The sequence below is a fragment of the Syngnathus floridae genome, chromosome 10 (assembly GCF_059516105.1).
Source record: "Syngnathus floridae isolate MCC-2025c chromosome 10, RoL_Sflo_1.0, whole genome shotgun sequence".
In the NCBI taxonomy this organism is placed as follows: domain Eukaryota; kingdom Metazoa; phylum Chordata; class Actinopteri; order Syngnathiformes; family Syngnathidae; genus Syngnathus; species Syngnathus floridae.
Genome location: NC_142422.1, coordinates 6,272,488 through 6,288,880, shown reverse-complemented (window position 1 = coordinate 6,288,880; position 16,393 = coordinate 6,272,488). Strand labels below are relative to the sequence as shown.

At 37.4% G+C, this 16,393-nt stretch overlaps 1 protein-coding gene across 1 annotated transcript; it reads left to right on the top strand.

Annotated features, from left to right (window-relative positions):
- Positions 1 to 1,669: 1,669 nt before the first annotated feature.
- Positions 1,670 to 15,569, top strand: slc6a3 (solute carrier family 6 member 3). Its single transcript, XM_088386718.1, has 16 exons — positions 1,670 to 1,926; positions 2,821 to 2,943; positions 3,490 to 3,700; positions 4,199 to 4,330; positions 6,294 to 6,510; positions 6,942 to 7,080; positions 7,276 to 7,410; positions 8,143 to 8,246; positions 8,685 to 8,809; positions 9,930 to 10,042; positions 10,416 to 10,544; positions 10,726 to 10,825; positions 12,576 to 12,676; positions 13,337 to 13,504; positions 13,614 to 13,685; positions 13,808 to 15,569. Exons 2-16 carry the CDS (start codon positions 2,857 to 2,859, stop codon positions 13,829 to 13,831), a joined length of 1,857 nt encoding a protein of 618 aa, XP_088242844.1. The 5' UTR covers positions 1,670 to 1,926; positions 2,821 to 2,856; the 3' UTR covers positions 13,832 to 15,569.
- The last annotated feature ends 824 nt before the right edge of the window (positions 15,570 to 16,393 follow it).

Sequence of the window (16,393 nt, the reverse complement as noted above, 5' to 3'; positions counted from 1 at the left end):
TCTTTGTGCTGAAATAGGAAAACAGTTGACTCTATGCTCTGGCTCATTTTACCTGACATTCCTATTTCTCTTCTCCTGTCACCTCATGTCTTGCTCTGCCTCCTCTTCTGCCCTTCCTTTCTCTGGGTCACAGCTGTTGCATTTATGAAAACAACCCACTCGATTATAGTTGTCTGAACCATCGGGAGAAAAAAAAAAAACAAATACACCCACCACGCCTTTGACCCAATGAAATCTGATATGAGGCTTGAGGATTGATGGATGATTGTCCTTTGAGGATGTGTGGGTGCTTTTCTTGCTCTTTAGTGGCTGATTAATCATTTTGATTGGCTTACAAGCAACAGGCTGTCATTCCAAACATAAAGATCATAAATCTGTCCGTGGGTAGCCGGCTGATTGTGTTATTTGGTGCCTCAGTTTTATGGATTAACCAGAAATGTGCGAGGTCGATGTTGGCACACTGGTTAGAACGTCCGCCTCACGTCCTAGGTGGGTGTGAGTTCGATTCCACCCTCCCTGTGTATAGTTTGCATCTTCTCCCTGTGCCCACATGGGTTTTCTCCGGGCAGTCCGGTTTCCTCATCCCAAAAACATGCTTGGTAGGCCGATTGAACACGAGTGCGAGTGAGTGGGTGCGAGTGCAGATGATTGTTCGTTTCTGTGTGCCCTGCGATTGGCTGGCAATCGGTTCAGGGTGTTTTCCGCTTACTGCCAGATGAGGGCTGGGATAGGCTCCACCACGACCGCAACCCCATGGGGACAAAGCGGTACAGAAAATGGTGAGGGTGAGGTGTCAGAACTTATTATAGGACAACTGGACATTTCAAGTATAGATACGTATCTGTAGTCAGCAACAGCTGTGTCATAGTTACTGATCTGCTACTGTATATTAATTTATTTAAATTCACTTTTTTCACTCTTTGTGGTCATTCCATTGCTACATGCAAAGCGCCTTGCTACAGCTGCAGTTGTAAAATACATTGTTGCACTTCAAGTTGTATGTATATTGTATTCTATTGTAAAAGTTTTAGTACATTTTGGATTCATCCTCAAATTTCATCTCATTTTTTGACTATTGTTCTCTTCCCACACACTTCCTCTAGGTTCATATGTTTTATGACTGTGATGCTGTTGAAGAAGGTAATGTGACTGAAATCTTCTCTTTAAATGACAATTTATTTGGTCCTATAAGCATAATGTCAGAAAATACCCCCACACATTTAGGTGGACTGACACCTTGATTAAATACGCCGATCTATGAAGGGGTTAATGGTGCTACATCTACTTTCACGACATTGTAGCAACTATAGTTTTTGTTATTATCAACATAAGCATATTCAATTTGATGTTGGCAAATTGATTCGAATGATGTATATGTAATTTGTGGGGGTGGAATCTGACCAACAGTTCTAGAATTGTTAATTCAACAGAAAGTACTTGTGAATATTTTCTGTTTTTACATCCTCAATTTCCAAAGAGATGGGATGATACTTATCAGACGAAATTTACAGTGACTTGGATCGTGAAGAGGACGAATAGACAAAGGCATGGTGAGGATGGGAGGAGGGAGGGGTCAGAGGGACTGGAGGGGGGTAGGGGGTGTTGTTGATTGTTCCTCATATTTCAAGAGTGGTCCTGCAGACAGATCCCCACAGCAGACCACACGGTCTTCTGGTAGCCAAAGAGGATTCCACTTCATCATTGACTAGCAGTTCTTTTGATCTTTTTGTGTCTTATCCTTATCTGTCACTGTGTTTTTTGCACTATTTTTATTCACTTCATTTAGAATAGTTTTATATGATTTTTGATATATAAAGTTAAAATGTTATTTATTATTTTGTAGCCAAGCTAAGAACCTCAACACAACTGGAAGGTGACAAACGAAATTTTCAACAGAGGGAGCTTTTCACTTGATACTGGTGAACGGTGAGTTTTCCATCAGATGATAATTGTTTGCATATATATGTATACTAGTATATATGAAAATAAAATTGTATGTCAATTTAGTCTTACAGTAATGTTTGCAGAGTATATTATAAATAGTTTTTATAGTGAAGTCTTTTGAAATTTAAAGGATGTTAAATTGATTAAATCTCAAACAAAGTTGTACTATAAACATGGTAACCTTTTTTTCAAATGAACTTCTTAGGTGAAATATAACACTGCCGTATATATTTCATGTTTGTTTGTTTTATAATTTATTGACTGTATATTTCTGAATTTGTTGACTTGGGAATTTATACAGGAGACTAATAGTTTATTTTACAGTGCATTCTACTCAGCTAATTTTAGTGACGCAAAGCTGAATTCGATCTAAAAAGTGAATGTTGTGACGATTTTATTGGGTGTTTGCAAAATGGCGATCAACAAGTGTGAACTGTAATGAGCATGCAGCCATGGCCTTGTAGAAACATACACCCACTCCTATCCATGTCTTTTCTTCATCATGCCCTGTTGAGTTTTGACAATATTTTCTAATAATTTCTTTGTATGCAAATCCAGAAACAAAGTAATCACAACATGCTCGGAATTAACAGCATTAAACAGTTTCAAATAAATTTATTTAGGCTGAGCGTATAACATTTGGACTGCATTAGTGGGGTACTAGTTAGCACGACAGGCTTACAGTTCTAATCTTACGTGTTCAAACCTTGACTCCGGCCTTCCTGAGTGGAGTTTGCATGTTCTCCTGCGTGCATGGGTTTTCTCTGGTACTCCGGCGTCTTGCCGTATTCCTAGATCTTCATTATTAATGCAGGGGTATAGGTACATTTTATTATGTTTATTCTACATTCATCTGCCTCTGTTTTCTATAATCAGGGTCATTTGCCTTTACCGAAAGCTGAGTACCCCTCCATGCTGAAGGATAGAGTCCCGGTTAACCTGATGTCATCAGTCATAGCCCCAGAAAAAAACCCTTCCAATGCTATGGGTGCAAAAGAGGTCAGTGAAGATGTTCAGCATGTCGTATTACGTGTGGTGTGCTATACTGTAACGCTGTCATTGTCGTTCATGAAGTGCTAAATCTGATTATAGTGTGGAAAGTGAGAGAACATTAACATTTGTAAAAGTAACATTTGCCTAACTTCATTACATATTATATTGTACTCATCCCATCTAATTACGTTTTTTTTATTGATCTGTTGTTTTATTGTGGTACCGAACTGCACCGAATTAAATTGAGAGGTAGTTTTGATATTTTGGTTCCTTGAGAGAACAAGTTGAACAGTGTGAACCGTCAGTGTGTATGCAATGGCATTCTACACCAGTACGCATCTATCAGACTGTAGAAGCTATAATAAAGTCAGTCAAAAATAAGCTTTACCATCTTTGTACATTTTTTTTTTTTAAATAAAGCTTCTAATGCCGTATTATTATTCAAATTCATTCTGATACATTATGCTAGAAGTCAAGGAAGAAATAGAAAACTATTCTGATATGCCCAAACCACAATGGTGGATATGGTAACTCATGAATATAACCTTCCAGGTGGAGCTGATCCTTGTGAAGGAGCAGAACGGAGTTCAGTTCACCTCTACCACCCTTGTGGCACCGACCACGACTCAGACCAGCTCCAGTGGTGAGGAGGAAAGGGAAACTTGGGGAAAGAAAATTGACTTCCTGCTATCAGTGATTGGATTTGCGGTGGATCTCGCCAACGTCTGGAGGTTTCCTTACCTCTGCTACAAAAATGGGGGAGGTGAGTTTAAAGCTGATGGCTGAGTTTGGGAAGTTGGATGTAATGGGGGGAAAAAAGAGAGGACAGAAAATCAGCCTCCTCTATTAAAATAGTTGAGGTGGAAATGAAGGGTGACACTGTTTACATTTGTGGTTTCATTGAAAGACATTTGACAAAGGTGAAATGAAGGTGGAAGTTTTACATGCTTGAATTAAGAATGTTTCCCGTTTTGTAAGGCTGTAAGTGTGTATCATCTCCTGTTTCTTTTCTCCAATTCTTTCAACCCTTTCAAGAGATCAAAATAAGGATAAAAAAGCAACCACAGCTGCTCTGAATAGATTAGCTCCAACAATTATGGTCACTAATTATGGCTGTTTAACATAGAGCTCTCATTAGGTTTAGAAGCTGTAGTCATCGTCAAGCTCACACCTCGTTCTGAAGGATGCTCAGTGCTACTAACATGCATTATTGACATGTCTGTTCAGGAAATAGAAATAAAACGTGTCTGTGTGTGTACAGGTGCTTTCTTGGTTCCATACCTGTTCTTTATGGTGATAGCGGGCATGCCTCTATTTTACATGGAGCTGGCTCTGGGACAGTACAACAGAGAGGGAGCCGCAGGGGTCTGGAAAATATGTCCCATATTTAAAGGTAAACACACATTAGCTACACCAGCACTCAATACGCAAGTATCTAAAGTTGCTAATATTGAATCTAATTTCTAAAGATAATGCTCAATTTTAACAGTCAAAATTATGAATTTAACAATATGAATCATACTGTGAGCCATTGTACTATACAACAATATTATACTTAGCTCTTGTGATGATGCAAAACTTCTTTCTACAACAATCTGTTTCAATTGACTACTTTCTTTGATGGTACAAAAGGAATGTTGTTATTCTAGAGCGTTCTCCCTTTAATCCTCACTTTAGGAGGTGAAATACATGCTCTATTGGAATAAGGTCGGGGATTGACTTAGCCATCCAAAGGTCCAATCAAATGTCTTCCTTTTAACCCTAAACCATTGTCTTGCACCTCCCTTTAACATTTCTTTGGAAAGATGAAAATAAAGGATTTAAAAAAAGAGAGAATTGGGGACGTAATAAAATAACGTCATCACTTGGAGCTGCATACATGTAGCTTATTCTATACCCGTTTATCTTTTTAGCAAGCAATTCATTCTGCTTTTACAATCTATAGTTAGCAAAAACATTAACGTTAATGTTCGCATTTTATGGGACCATATGGTTGACCTCCCCTAAGCAACATGATTCAATTAGCCAGCAAAATTATCAATGTTAAAAACTACTCTTGTATTGGCACTCAATTGTGTGGGTGTTACCCTAATGTCAGCATATATACTGTACATGTTTTGCCTGCGTGATCCACTTAATCCATCAAAGTCTGTCCATGTGTCCATGTACCTTCCCACTACACTGTCAACTTGTTGACTTCCCTTCAATACCTACATGTCCATGTGTGTCTGCTTGTCTACCCACTTGCCTGCCAGTTCTCCTTTTGTTCACTTGTCTTTGTCAAGCATGGACAGGCATTGTTTATCCTCCCAGAACATCAGGTTCGGATTGCAGTCAGATGGAAAACAAATGAAAATTAGGCTTTTAGACTGTTGTCTCGATCGTCTGGATGCTTTTGTCAAACAGCTACTGACAATCTCAGTAGGTTTCTCTTCAAAACAATATTGATGAGCCAGGATGCAATTTGCTGGGATGATATAGTTCTTGTATATAGGTACTTCTTTCTTTTTTTAAATCTTTTTTCTACTTCATCTTTGTTTTTCCCCTCATTTTGTTGTATTTATTGATCTAGTTTTGTATTACCATCCATCAATTTTATATGTATACATAAGTACATATATATGATGATGGTCTTGTCTCCATGTAAATTTATTAACAGACCATCACCAAGCAGTGTTGCTTCTCAGCATGCCACCAGACACCCATCCTGTATCCAATAATGTCCTTGTCAACCTGAAGGTGGCTCATAGTTGTGTTTAAGCCCCTTGTGGGTGACAGGGAGAGAGCGTGTGGATATGTGTTTGTGGATGCGTGTTTGTGTGTGTGTATGTATGCAAGCGTGGGCCTCCTGTCTGTGAACATGTGCTATCCGTCTGGGTTCCTGAGAAGACATTGACGTTCTAATCACACACTTCACACACTGTCATTCTCTGCCTCTCAGTGGGGGGATAACAGTAATTATTCAAATGCATACATACACATGCCCATATTGGCAGTAATTATTCTGATCATCAAGATGCCCCCCCCCCCCCAGAAGATCAATTTATCTGAAGAAAAGGGAGGGAGGTTGAGAGTCAGTGTAGATTGACGGACTGTGAGGCTGCATGCTGTTGGACAACTATTGCTTCCACAATTCTTTTGAATTCTAATTTGGCTCTGGTAATTTTTCACTTTTGCAACATCACTGATAATGAAACTTAAACTGAAACTTAAATATACAGTATTGTTAATTCTTGCCCTACATTATATCAGACAGTTGTTACATTCACAATGAATGAATGCACAGATATATTTATTTCACTTTCAAATGTCATAATGTTTACTTTAAATGATGAATGACCGTTCTTGTGTCACAGGTGTTGGATTTACAGTGATCCTCATTTCCCTTTATGTTGGATTCTACTATAATGTCATCATCTCTTGGGCTCTCTACTACCTCTTCTCCTCATTCACCAGCGAGCTCCCCTGGGTGCATTGCAACAACTCTTGGAATAGTCCAAACTGCTCTGACTGGGCTGACAACAGCACAATCAGTGACATTTATAAGGCCACACCAGCTCAAGAGTACTTTGAGTAAGTTGGCTATTTTAAGATGCAATTAACCCCTATTTCAAAGAGATTTGTTTAAAAGCGTGTTGAAAGAAGGAGTCTGGTCATAAATACTACTGCGGGGTCACTATTATCAGATGGCACTGCACTGGTTCCAGTGAACCACCAGCAGACATGACTGCATTTATTGTCAGAACCTCTCTGGAATAATCTAAATCATCGCATTAAGGTCAATTTTTATACCTTGATAAAGGTCTTATTTTAGCTCATAGAATTGATTGTTTATTATAGACACACACCCAAAGGGTATACTTACATTGAAATATCTCATATTGGTTTCACAGTTAGTCATCAAGAATCGTTCACTTCCTAGATTTGTTTTAAATCTGATAATTTGGGATATTTCAATCGAAGCAGTGTACTCTTGATTTTCACCAGAATATTCCTTCCCATAGGCGGGGGGTGCTCCACATTCAGGACAGCAGCGGTATTGATGACCTGGGTCGCCCACGATGGCAGTTGACTTCCTGTCTCGGTGTGGTCATTATTTTGCTTTACTTCAGTCTGTGGAAGGGTGTCAAGACGTCCGGCAAGGTATGGAATTGAAACAGAATTTTTTGTTTGTGTGTGTGTACAGAAGGTTTAAAGATGTAACTGGGTGTTTTAAATTGAACTCGCTCTGATACAGTAGTCGAATTATTGCGTGGCCATCTTGATGTCTATAAAGTGCATATTGTAACTACTTTTCTGAGTGTGCATGTGTGTATTTGTCTTCTGTGACCCACTCAGGTTGTGTGGATCACAGCCACCATGCCCTATGTCGTCTTGACTGTGCTGCTCATCCGCGGAGTCACCCTGCCCGGAGCCACGGATGGCATTAAGGCTTACCTTTCTGTCGATTTCCTAAAACTCTGTGATGCCAAGGTGAGAGCCAAGTGGAAAACAGGAATCAGTAAGGATATTTGGGTGCAGAAAAAAAAAAAAAAGAACAGTGGGGATAAAAAATATGACTGCGAAATACAATGCATACGTCTATTTTTATATAGTTAATTTTTTTAAACTTTATTGGTAAATTTTCCTGTAATAGTTCCTCATTGTGTTTCTATAAAAGTTAAAAAAAATTGTCTTATAAGTTGTAGCATTTGTCCCTACTCAAATAATCAATTTCACAAATATCTTCCGAAAAAAATGTCAATGGCCCCATTCTCGGGGTCAGAAACTTCATGTGGCCATGACGGAGGGAAGGGGGGCGTGAAACAGTTAACGTAGTGGCGCTAATCATAACTTTGAAATGATTTCTTCTATTCAGAAAACTGGTTAATTAAATGAGGGTTTCATACAAACAACCATTTCAACCCAGCTGTTGTATTTACCTTATTCGAGATCATCAAGTATCTGCAACTAAATACTCACATATGAAAAAAAAAAAAAGGGTGTGAAAAAGAGAGAGACATTGCAGGGAATTGGAGAATTAGATTAGATAGATGCATGGCTCTGTAATTTGCAAAATTACCCCTGTATTCACCAGCGTCTTTCATCTACTGCCGTTGAATGAGTTTCCTGCAATTATCCCTAATAATGGCCTTTTTTCCTCTCCTGTGTCTTTTGTTTGCCGCTTCACACAAGTGCACCTTTTCTGTCGCCCTTCCCCCCCAGGTTTGGATCGATGCCGCCACGCAAATCTGTTTCTCACTGGGAGTTGGGTTTGGTGTGCTAATCGCCTTTTCCAGCTACAACAAATTCAGCAACAACTGCTACAGGTAAAGAGACTCGCACGTGGGAAGTTGCCTCGCACACACGCACACACACACACACACACACACACAAACACATAAACAAGGCAGCAGGTGAGTTACAATACCCTTTGAAGCTTCTTGAAACCTGCCATATATATTATTTCCACACAAACTGAAACATTTCAAACAAAAACTTACCAAAGCTTTATTTGTTTTTAATTGGGTTTATACATTATATTTTGTTTGTGTATAATGCTGGAGCATCTTTATTCATCGATATTGGAGATGCCAGCAATTTTTACCATCTAGGAATATACGGTATAATGCAGGTCTTCATTGGTCAGCTCTATCAACACGATGATGATGGACTAATTATGTTGGGTTATGTTAGGTAGTATTAACTAATTCTGCATTCTGTCTTTTCATATTCAAACTTCACCTGATTTGGTTTTAATGATGCAGGGACGCCATCATCACGAGCTCCATTAACTCTTTGACCAGCTTCTTCTCTGGCTTTGTTGTCTTCTCCTTCCTTGGCTACATGTCATACAAGCACAATGTGGCACTGGAAAAAGTTGCAAGAGACGGTATGCTGCTATTTTTATGACACACAAAAATAACAGTTTGGGTTGAGTGAGAATATTTACAATTTGTTTTAAAGCATTTTTTTTTCATGCATTTTTGTCATTTATAAAGTTTTCAATTTAATGCTTATTGCTAACAGATGATTCAGAACCACTACATATTGTGCATCTACGTAAGTAGAAGAAACACACTGGGGTCCAGAAATGTAAATAAACAAACTAAAAAAAAAAAACAACTTCAGTTCCTGATCTGTAGAAATTAATTAGATTACTCGTAGATGAGCCGTTGAACTTGAGACACGTCAGTCAAATATTAGTTGGTTTTTTTGTAACAATCAAAATGTCAGTGAAACACCAAACAGACAGGTCTCTGCAATTAGCATATAAAAAATCACTGTGAAGTTATGATGTTTTACAACGCTATTATAGGTAAAAAGTTGGTACAGTATTGGACTGAGACAACAGCTTTTAAAAGCACCAGTGTTGAAAACAACTGCACGATTATGTTAAGTCTAAATTGTGTGTCCACTGCCTGTCGTCAAAACATCATAAATCCTCCCGTTGATAGTTTTACTGAGGTAAAGGCCATTTGGTTATCCGTCTGAATTTAATTCAAATTGCAGTCTTTGGCTGCCACTATGTCAACAGCATATTGGAGCTGTCCGTGGTGCTGAACCCGCAAAGCACGATTTTTACTGTATGTGTGTAATGGTTGGTTCCATGATTAGCTCTGATATCATTTAACCTCTTGAAAGAGTAAAAAGGTTCAGAGTTACCAAACTATTCTTCACAACAAATTGAGGCTGGCTGCAATTAATACTAAACAGTGAGCATACATCATGCACAATGTAATGGAATCAAATACAAGCAATGTTTTAGAAATTCTGCTCTTACAAACAAAATAATGGCCTGTGTTGACAGTCATTATCAAGAGGTATTGATTTAAAAAATCTTGTTACGCAGGGTTTGCTTCCAATTGATTTCTTTTCTTCTTTTTTTTTTTTACAAGAAAAGCAAGATATTGTGTTGGTGGACTACAAAATAAGATGTAGTAAATTTTTACACCACTTCTTGTACTGGACTTGATGATTTATTCTTTTTTTCTTTTTCTTTTGGTGTTTAGGGGCTGGATTGGTGTTCGTTATTTACCCTGAAGCCATTGCCACTTTACCTGGGTCATCGGTGTGGGCAGTAATTTTCTTCATCATGCTCTTGACATTAGGCATCGACAGTGCCGTGAGTTATACAGTCACCTTCCTTTACAACTACACTGGACACGTGGGTCAGGGATAGAGGACGTTGCCCACCTCTGCAAATATCTAATGTTAAAATAATGATATATTGTGTTATTCAGCTATTGTCCTGTTTTTTCTCTAATCTCTCTGTCTGTGCCCTCTTAAACCTTGCTCTGTTCAACTGCATAAACTCCCCTGTTGAACATAAAAATTCTTCCATCAAAAAAAAGGCATTCACCAATTTGTGTAACCAAGGACAAGTTAACATCATTATAGATTTTTTTTTTTAATGTAAAGTGTTTTGGATGTACATTTGAGCAGCAGTGTAAAAGAAAGTTCTAGTGTTTATTCTCTTCTGTTGTTGTACTTTTTAGATGGGTGGAATGGAGTCTGTCATTACTGGTCTGATTGATGAATTCAAATGCCTCCATAAGCACAGAGAACTGTTCACCCTCTTCATTGTGTCAGCCACTTTCCTCATCTCTCTCTTCTGCGTTACAAATGCAAGTATCATGCAGAGACTACTACTCAGGGGGTGTGGTACTACTACCGCTAATATTTTCTGGAATTGTTATAATCTAATGAAATGTGAAGTTTGGTTATGTAATCGAGATCTTCAATTTACATACTGGATCACTCATTTCAGTATGAGTACTTTATCTCTGTTTCTCTCTGTCAATCTAGGGTGGGATGTATGTGTTTACTCTATTGGACCACTTTGCCGCAGGAACATCCATTCTGTTTGGAGTGCTTATTGAAGCTATCGGTATTGCATGGTTTTACGGTAAGAGAAAGTGAGAAACTGAGAAATAGAATGATAGGAGAAGAAAAGATCATTTATGTTGTCGTGGCAGGCAATGCCAATGTTTTATTAGGGCTCTGATGAAAAATCTGTCTGTATAGATGTGCTGTGACTCAGTGTAACCCAGTTCTATTAGACCTAAGTGTAAAGAAACAAAAATGTCAACACACACTAATGGTTTTCACCACTTTAGTCTCTGGCCACCTCAATGTGCCTCCTGCTTGAGGCATAATCTGTCTATTAAATGATCATTATCATGTCATCATGTTGTGACTGCCATTGTAAGGCTACAGGAAATGGCAATCAATAGTGGCTCTCTCGTTTTTGAATATGCCACTCCAAACAAGTAGAAAAGATAAAGAGCAAAGTTGTTGCAAACAACTACTGTGGCCATTTACTGGAACATAAAAGCAGAAAACCTTAGTCGCTTTCATGATGAAAAGAAATTCTGAAATTTTAAACAACAATTGACAAAATACAGTAATAATAATCTCACTAGAAGTAATTCTTGTTTTCCCAAAAAAAAAATAGATTAAATGAAAAAAAGATATGAAGGAAAATTTGTTCTGGTTATTAGTTGGTTATTATTAGTTATTAGTTGATCATTTATTTGCTGATATGCAATTATTAGAGTTCTGTACATAAATAACCTTGTTTTAGTTCTGCACTACACTTGAGTTCTGCCTGTGTTCATTTGTGTTACTCAGCAGTGGTGGTACAGTTTAGATAACTGCATGTGGGATGCAGGAAATTCCCATTTGTCATAACCTACTCAGCTGGCTGATAAGTAAAATGACCTCAATCCAACTTTAGTACTCAATTTTACACAGGTCATCCACATTGTTACATGTAGTTTAGTTTCAGTTGTATGCTACACACCTACAATATGTTGTCGTTCTTGTGACTACGTGAAATAGCGTGCAGGGTTTTCTTAAGTAAGCAATAAATTCTCAAATTTATTTTGATTGAATTTGCATTCTCTCATCCATTATTAATGAATACATGCCACTATATATGCAGTGAACAGTGTTTGTGTCTGATTGATTAAATTTTCAAACAGCACCATGCAAAAATTATTATAAACAAAATCTGAAGGTCAGAAAAAAAAAGACAGACTTGAACTTCTCTCTTGGGTTTGGTGGGGTTCGACCTTGGCAGGCCTGATAAATCAAGCCCGAGGCCTCGGTGAGCCTTTTTTTTCTCCCCCCCCTTTCCTCATAGCTTTGACAAGCACCTTTCAACCCTGGCCACTGTGGTCTTTCGTTCTTGTGTCCATCTCAATAAAAACCTCAGCAGCAAGAGATGCCTTCTGGGAAAGAAAGCTCTGGAAAATGAACTGTTGTTGTATCATTTATAACTTGTGATTGTATTTTTTAAACAATTCAGAAATTTTCCACAAAAGACACACTTTGAGACACTTTATTAAAATTTGAATTTAGGAGGATTTCTTACAAAGTAAAGCACTGCATTTAGTGGACAACTGAAGATAGTGTAAGTCATACTCTGTACGTATTAAGGATGAAGTGAAGAGGGGGGAATGAAGTTGTACATGTACACGGTACTGCTTATACTTTTTCCTACCAAATTGTGATGAGAACATGTTGAATCCACACTTACACACATACATAAGGTAACAGAATTGTTCCTGTTAGTCAGTGCTAGACTAATGTGTTTTTGAATTTGTCCCAGACTGAGTTATTGGATAAATTCTGAGTGTCTGCTTGTCTTCTAGGTGTGGACCGATTCAGTGACGACATTGAGGAAATGATTGGTCACAGGCCAGGCAGATACTGGAGGCTGTGCTGGAAATTTGTCAGCCCTTGCTTTCTCCTGGTGAGTAACTCTCGTACCAGTGTTATAGGCAACCGTTAGTTTTATTGTTTTTTATTGATTTAATTTACCTTTTTCGCAGGAGTTTTTCTTTTTTACCATAAAATAACAAAAAATATGACATACAAATTGGAGCATTCACAGTCAAATTCACATTTACGAACGGTTTAGCACAGGGGTCAATGCAAAACTGAGAACTACCTTCTTTGGTATTGATTAGTAATGCAAAAGTCAACTGGTGGTTTGTGGCTCTCTAGTGGTCCGTGGCAGTATTGCAGGTTGTCCGCAAAATTGGAAATGGAAAATAATTGTAAAATTTCTAAAAATAAAATTGAATCAATATTTAGACTTGATATATTTTATAACTAATTTTGTGAATCATTTGCCCATCCAAATTATGTCAAATGTAGCAGAGATTCCAAAAATAGACATGCAGATGCAAATTAATGGCCTGTATAGGTCTATCCTCCTTCGGTGCAAAATATAATAATATTTCGCCAAAGCAGTGGTGCTCGAGTTGCTTCTTGGTTAAAATGATGGTCCCTTGGACAAAATCAATTGAAAACCCCTGGTTTAGCATATTCGATTAACATAGCTTGTATATCTTTGGAAATGTGATTGGATCTGATGAAGTGATGATTTCTTCCACCCAATTCCTCTTAGTTTATGGTGGTAGTGAGCTTTGCAACATTCAACGCCCCCAACTATGGCACGTACACGTTTCCTCCCTGGGCTAATGTGCTTGGATGGTGCCTGGCCATCTCATCGATGACCATGGTGCCCCTTTACGCCATCTACAAACTTTGTAGCCTACCTGGAAAGTTTTGTGATGTAAGGCTGAGCCACTTTGTCACTCTCATGTTTCAGTAGTGTTGGCAGAATATAATTATACTTGGCTTTATTTTTTTACTTAACGTCATCCACCTTTCTACCGGTGCAGAGACTGGCTTATGCCATCACCCCAGAGACAGAACACCATTTGGTAGACAATGGTGAAGTTCGTCAGTTCACAGTACGTATGGATTTGTTCAAGTTACAATACATTTTCATCATCAAAAATATTACAATTAACTAATTGATCTTTTGACTATTATTGGTTTGTGTAATTTAATGTCTTATTTTGTTCTCCCATAGCTTCATCACTGGCTGGTTGTCTGAATGCTGAAGTGAAAATGTATATGAAGGAAGGGTGGATGAATGCATGCACAGCAAAGGTCTGAAATATGACAAAGAGGTGAGAGGAGGACTCAAAAGCAGGAGAAACTTAAAAGTGCCAGAAAAAAAAAACTTGTAAGAAATTATAGTGTGATTTTAATTTCAACTGTGCATGTGTAAAGCTGTGCGTAAACCCCTTTTGGTTTGACATCAGTGAACTGGAAACTGGTACTGTGGTGTTCAACTTGCATCTTCTCTGAATACAGTAGTCTTCAAAAAGATGCTATATAACTTCGGCATGTTGGTCATCTTCATTTTGCATGTAATAGATTATCTTTGTAGATCTAGAGGAGCAGACAAAGCATCATAACAGGACAGAGAAGACTACTAATATTGGTATTATAAATATTTTCAGTAGCATGCATGATAAAATCAACATGGATGGGATACAGTGTACTATAATTTGATTTCTTGAGGAGTCTAATTAGATTTTATGTTGAATTATTTCAGTAATGATGATGGAATTGCAAATATTTATTTACGATTTAGGGTTGTAACATACCAAAGGTTGATTACAACTTTCTGAAATGTTTACAAGCCTATTTATTCGAATGACGTACTCTTATTTTAATGACTGTTAAAACTGTTCATTTCAAATATTTCACAAAATGTATACATTAAATGGCCTTATAGGAAATAAATATTAGAAAATATTCAGATGAAACAATCCCAACAAGACTTTCTAAAACTCAACGCTCAGATAAAATTAACATGCCTTTGATAGCAGTTTGAAAATATTGAAACTACAGAATAAAATATCATCAATATAAAAATGTAGATAATATAATAATGAGAATAAACTGAAAATATATACATAAAATATTATCAGAATAAAATTGCAATATTGTGAAGAAAAAAAGCAGTTTTACAAATATTTAGTTGTAATATAATTCCAATTTAATATGTTTGGCACATCAACACTATCATAAGTAGGGTGTTTGATAGTATTTTGTCCTTAGAGAGAATGAACTGAAAATGGTTCATTTATGGGTTAGCCACAATAGAAGTCATAACTTGACTGTAATGTCATTATAATAAAAATATAAATAATGTGGTATGAAATGTTATATGTGCATTAGCACTCAAAATAACACATGTAGTATCCAGACTGTTAATTTAAACAACCAAAGACTCTGAAAACATTAGATTTAACCATCACTGAGTTCCATATTATTGGTTACTTGTTCATGTTTATATATTCCATCCCTAATTTGATAGTTTGTTTCAATGAAAAGCTTTAATTTTAGTCATCGAATAGCACTCTTAAGACTGTTTAAAGGCTGCTCTTTGCTGATTAGGTAAATGGGTGGTGTGAAATGTAAATTAAATTATATATTGATAGCCTATGTAGCCTATGCGTTTATGTGGTGTTGAGAGATTTTATTGTATTGTATTTTATGATAGTTATGATGGATGTCAATTGCATTTATGGTATATAGACTAAACTATAAGCAGTGTTGAAAATGTATGTATGTGTGTGTGTGTGTGTGTGTGTGTGTGTGTGTGTGTGTGTGTGTGTGCGCGTGCGTGCGCGCGTGTGTGTGTGCGCGTGCGTGCGCGCGTGCGTGTGTGTGTGTCCTTACGTGCGTATGTGTGTCAAAGTGTTTACTTTGTTACTGTGAAGTTGATACATATTAGCCTTAAGGATCTCAATTACGATTACATGGATAACCCAATTAAACTTTTGTCTGACCCAAAAATCCTGTCAAGTATTTCAGCAACGACGTGATTTAACATTGTGCTGCATTCAGTCAACACATTAAAGGTTTCATAGGTGCTGAACTGAGCGCATGTGCTGGTGTATTTGGCCTTGTGATGTTTCTGACTGAAGCCTCATCTCATAAAGTAGAATCTAATTGCTGCCATATGTTCACCAACAACAATATCACTTTTTTTCCTAATGATTACATTACATACATTTTTACTATTGTTCTTTGGATGATAAAAAGGGCGATTTATTTTTAGTTTCATGTCACTGTTACAAGACAAAACAAAGTGCATACATGCTACAGGCTGCAGTGTTTTTTTTCCAGTGCTCTAGCACCGTCAAGCGATTTTAAAAGAGAATTGCATGTTGTATTTGACAAAATCTTATTTTGCCACTTAATAATTATACAGTTTTGCACATCATACCGTCAAGCGGTTTTAAAAGAGAATTGCATGTTGTATTTGACAAAATCTTATCTTGCCACTAAATAATCATACAGTTTACACATCATATCAGTAATGACAGAATTACAGCAGCCTTATTTTCATACACTCACGCGAACGTGTTAATCAAAAAAATAAAAAGTCTGTTACAATTTATGTTGGTAATGAGTGTAACATGAAAAGTGCCGTGTTAATAACAGTGTACATCTCCATGTCGCCGCACTTGACAACGATAGCAGATAGAACAAACATGTTTTTGTCACATATTCTGGATGTCACTGGCAACCATAGGCTTCCACTGGGTCTCTTGATGCCTAATTAAGTTTCTCTCCTGCGGAATTGGGTGCAACACAA

Coding starts and splice junctions, on each gene's coding strand:
- slc6a3 (XM_088386718.1), top strand. CDS start 2,857: ATGCTGAAGGATAGAGTCCCGGTTAACCTGATGTCATCAGTCATAGCC. Junction 12,677..13,336: donor TCAGCCCTTGCTTTCTCCTG/GTGAGTAACTCT, acceptor AATTCCTCTTAG/TTTATGGTGGTAGTGAGCTT. Junction 13,505..13,613: donor TACCTGGAAAGTTTTGTGAT/GTAAGGCTGAGC, acceptor CTACCGGTGCAG/AGACTGGCTTATGCCATCAC.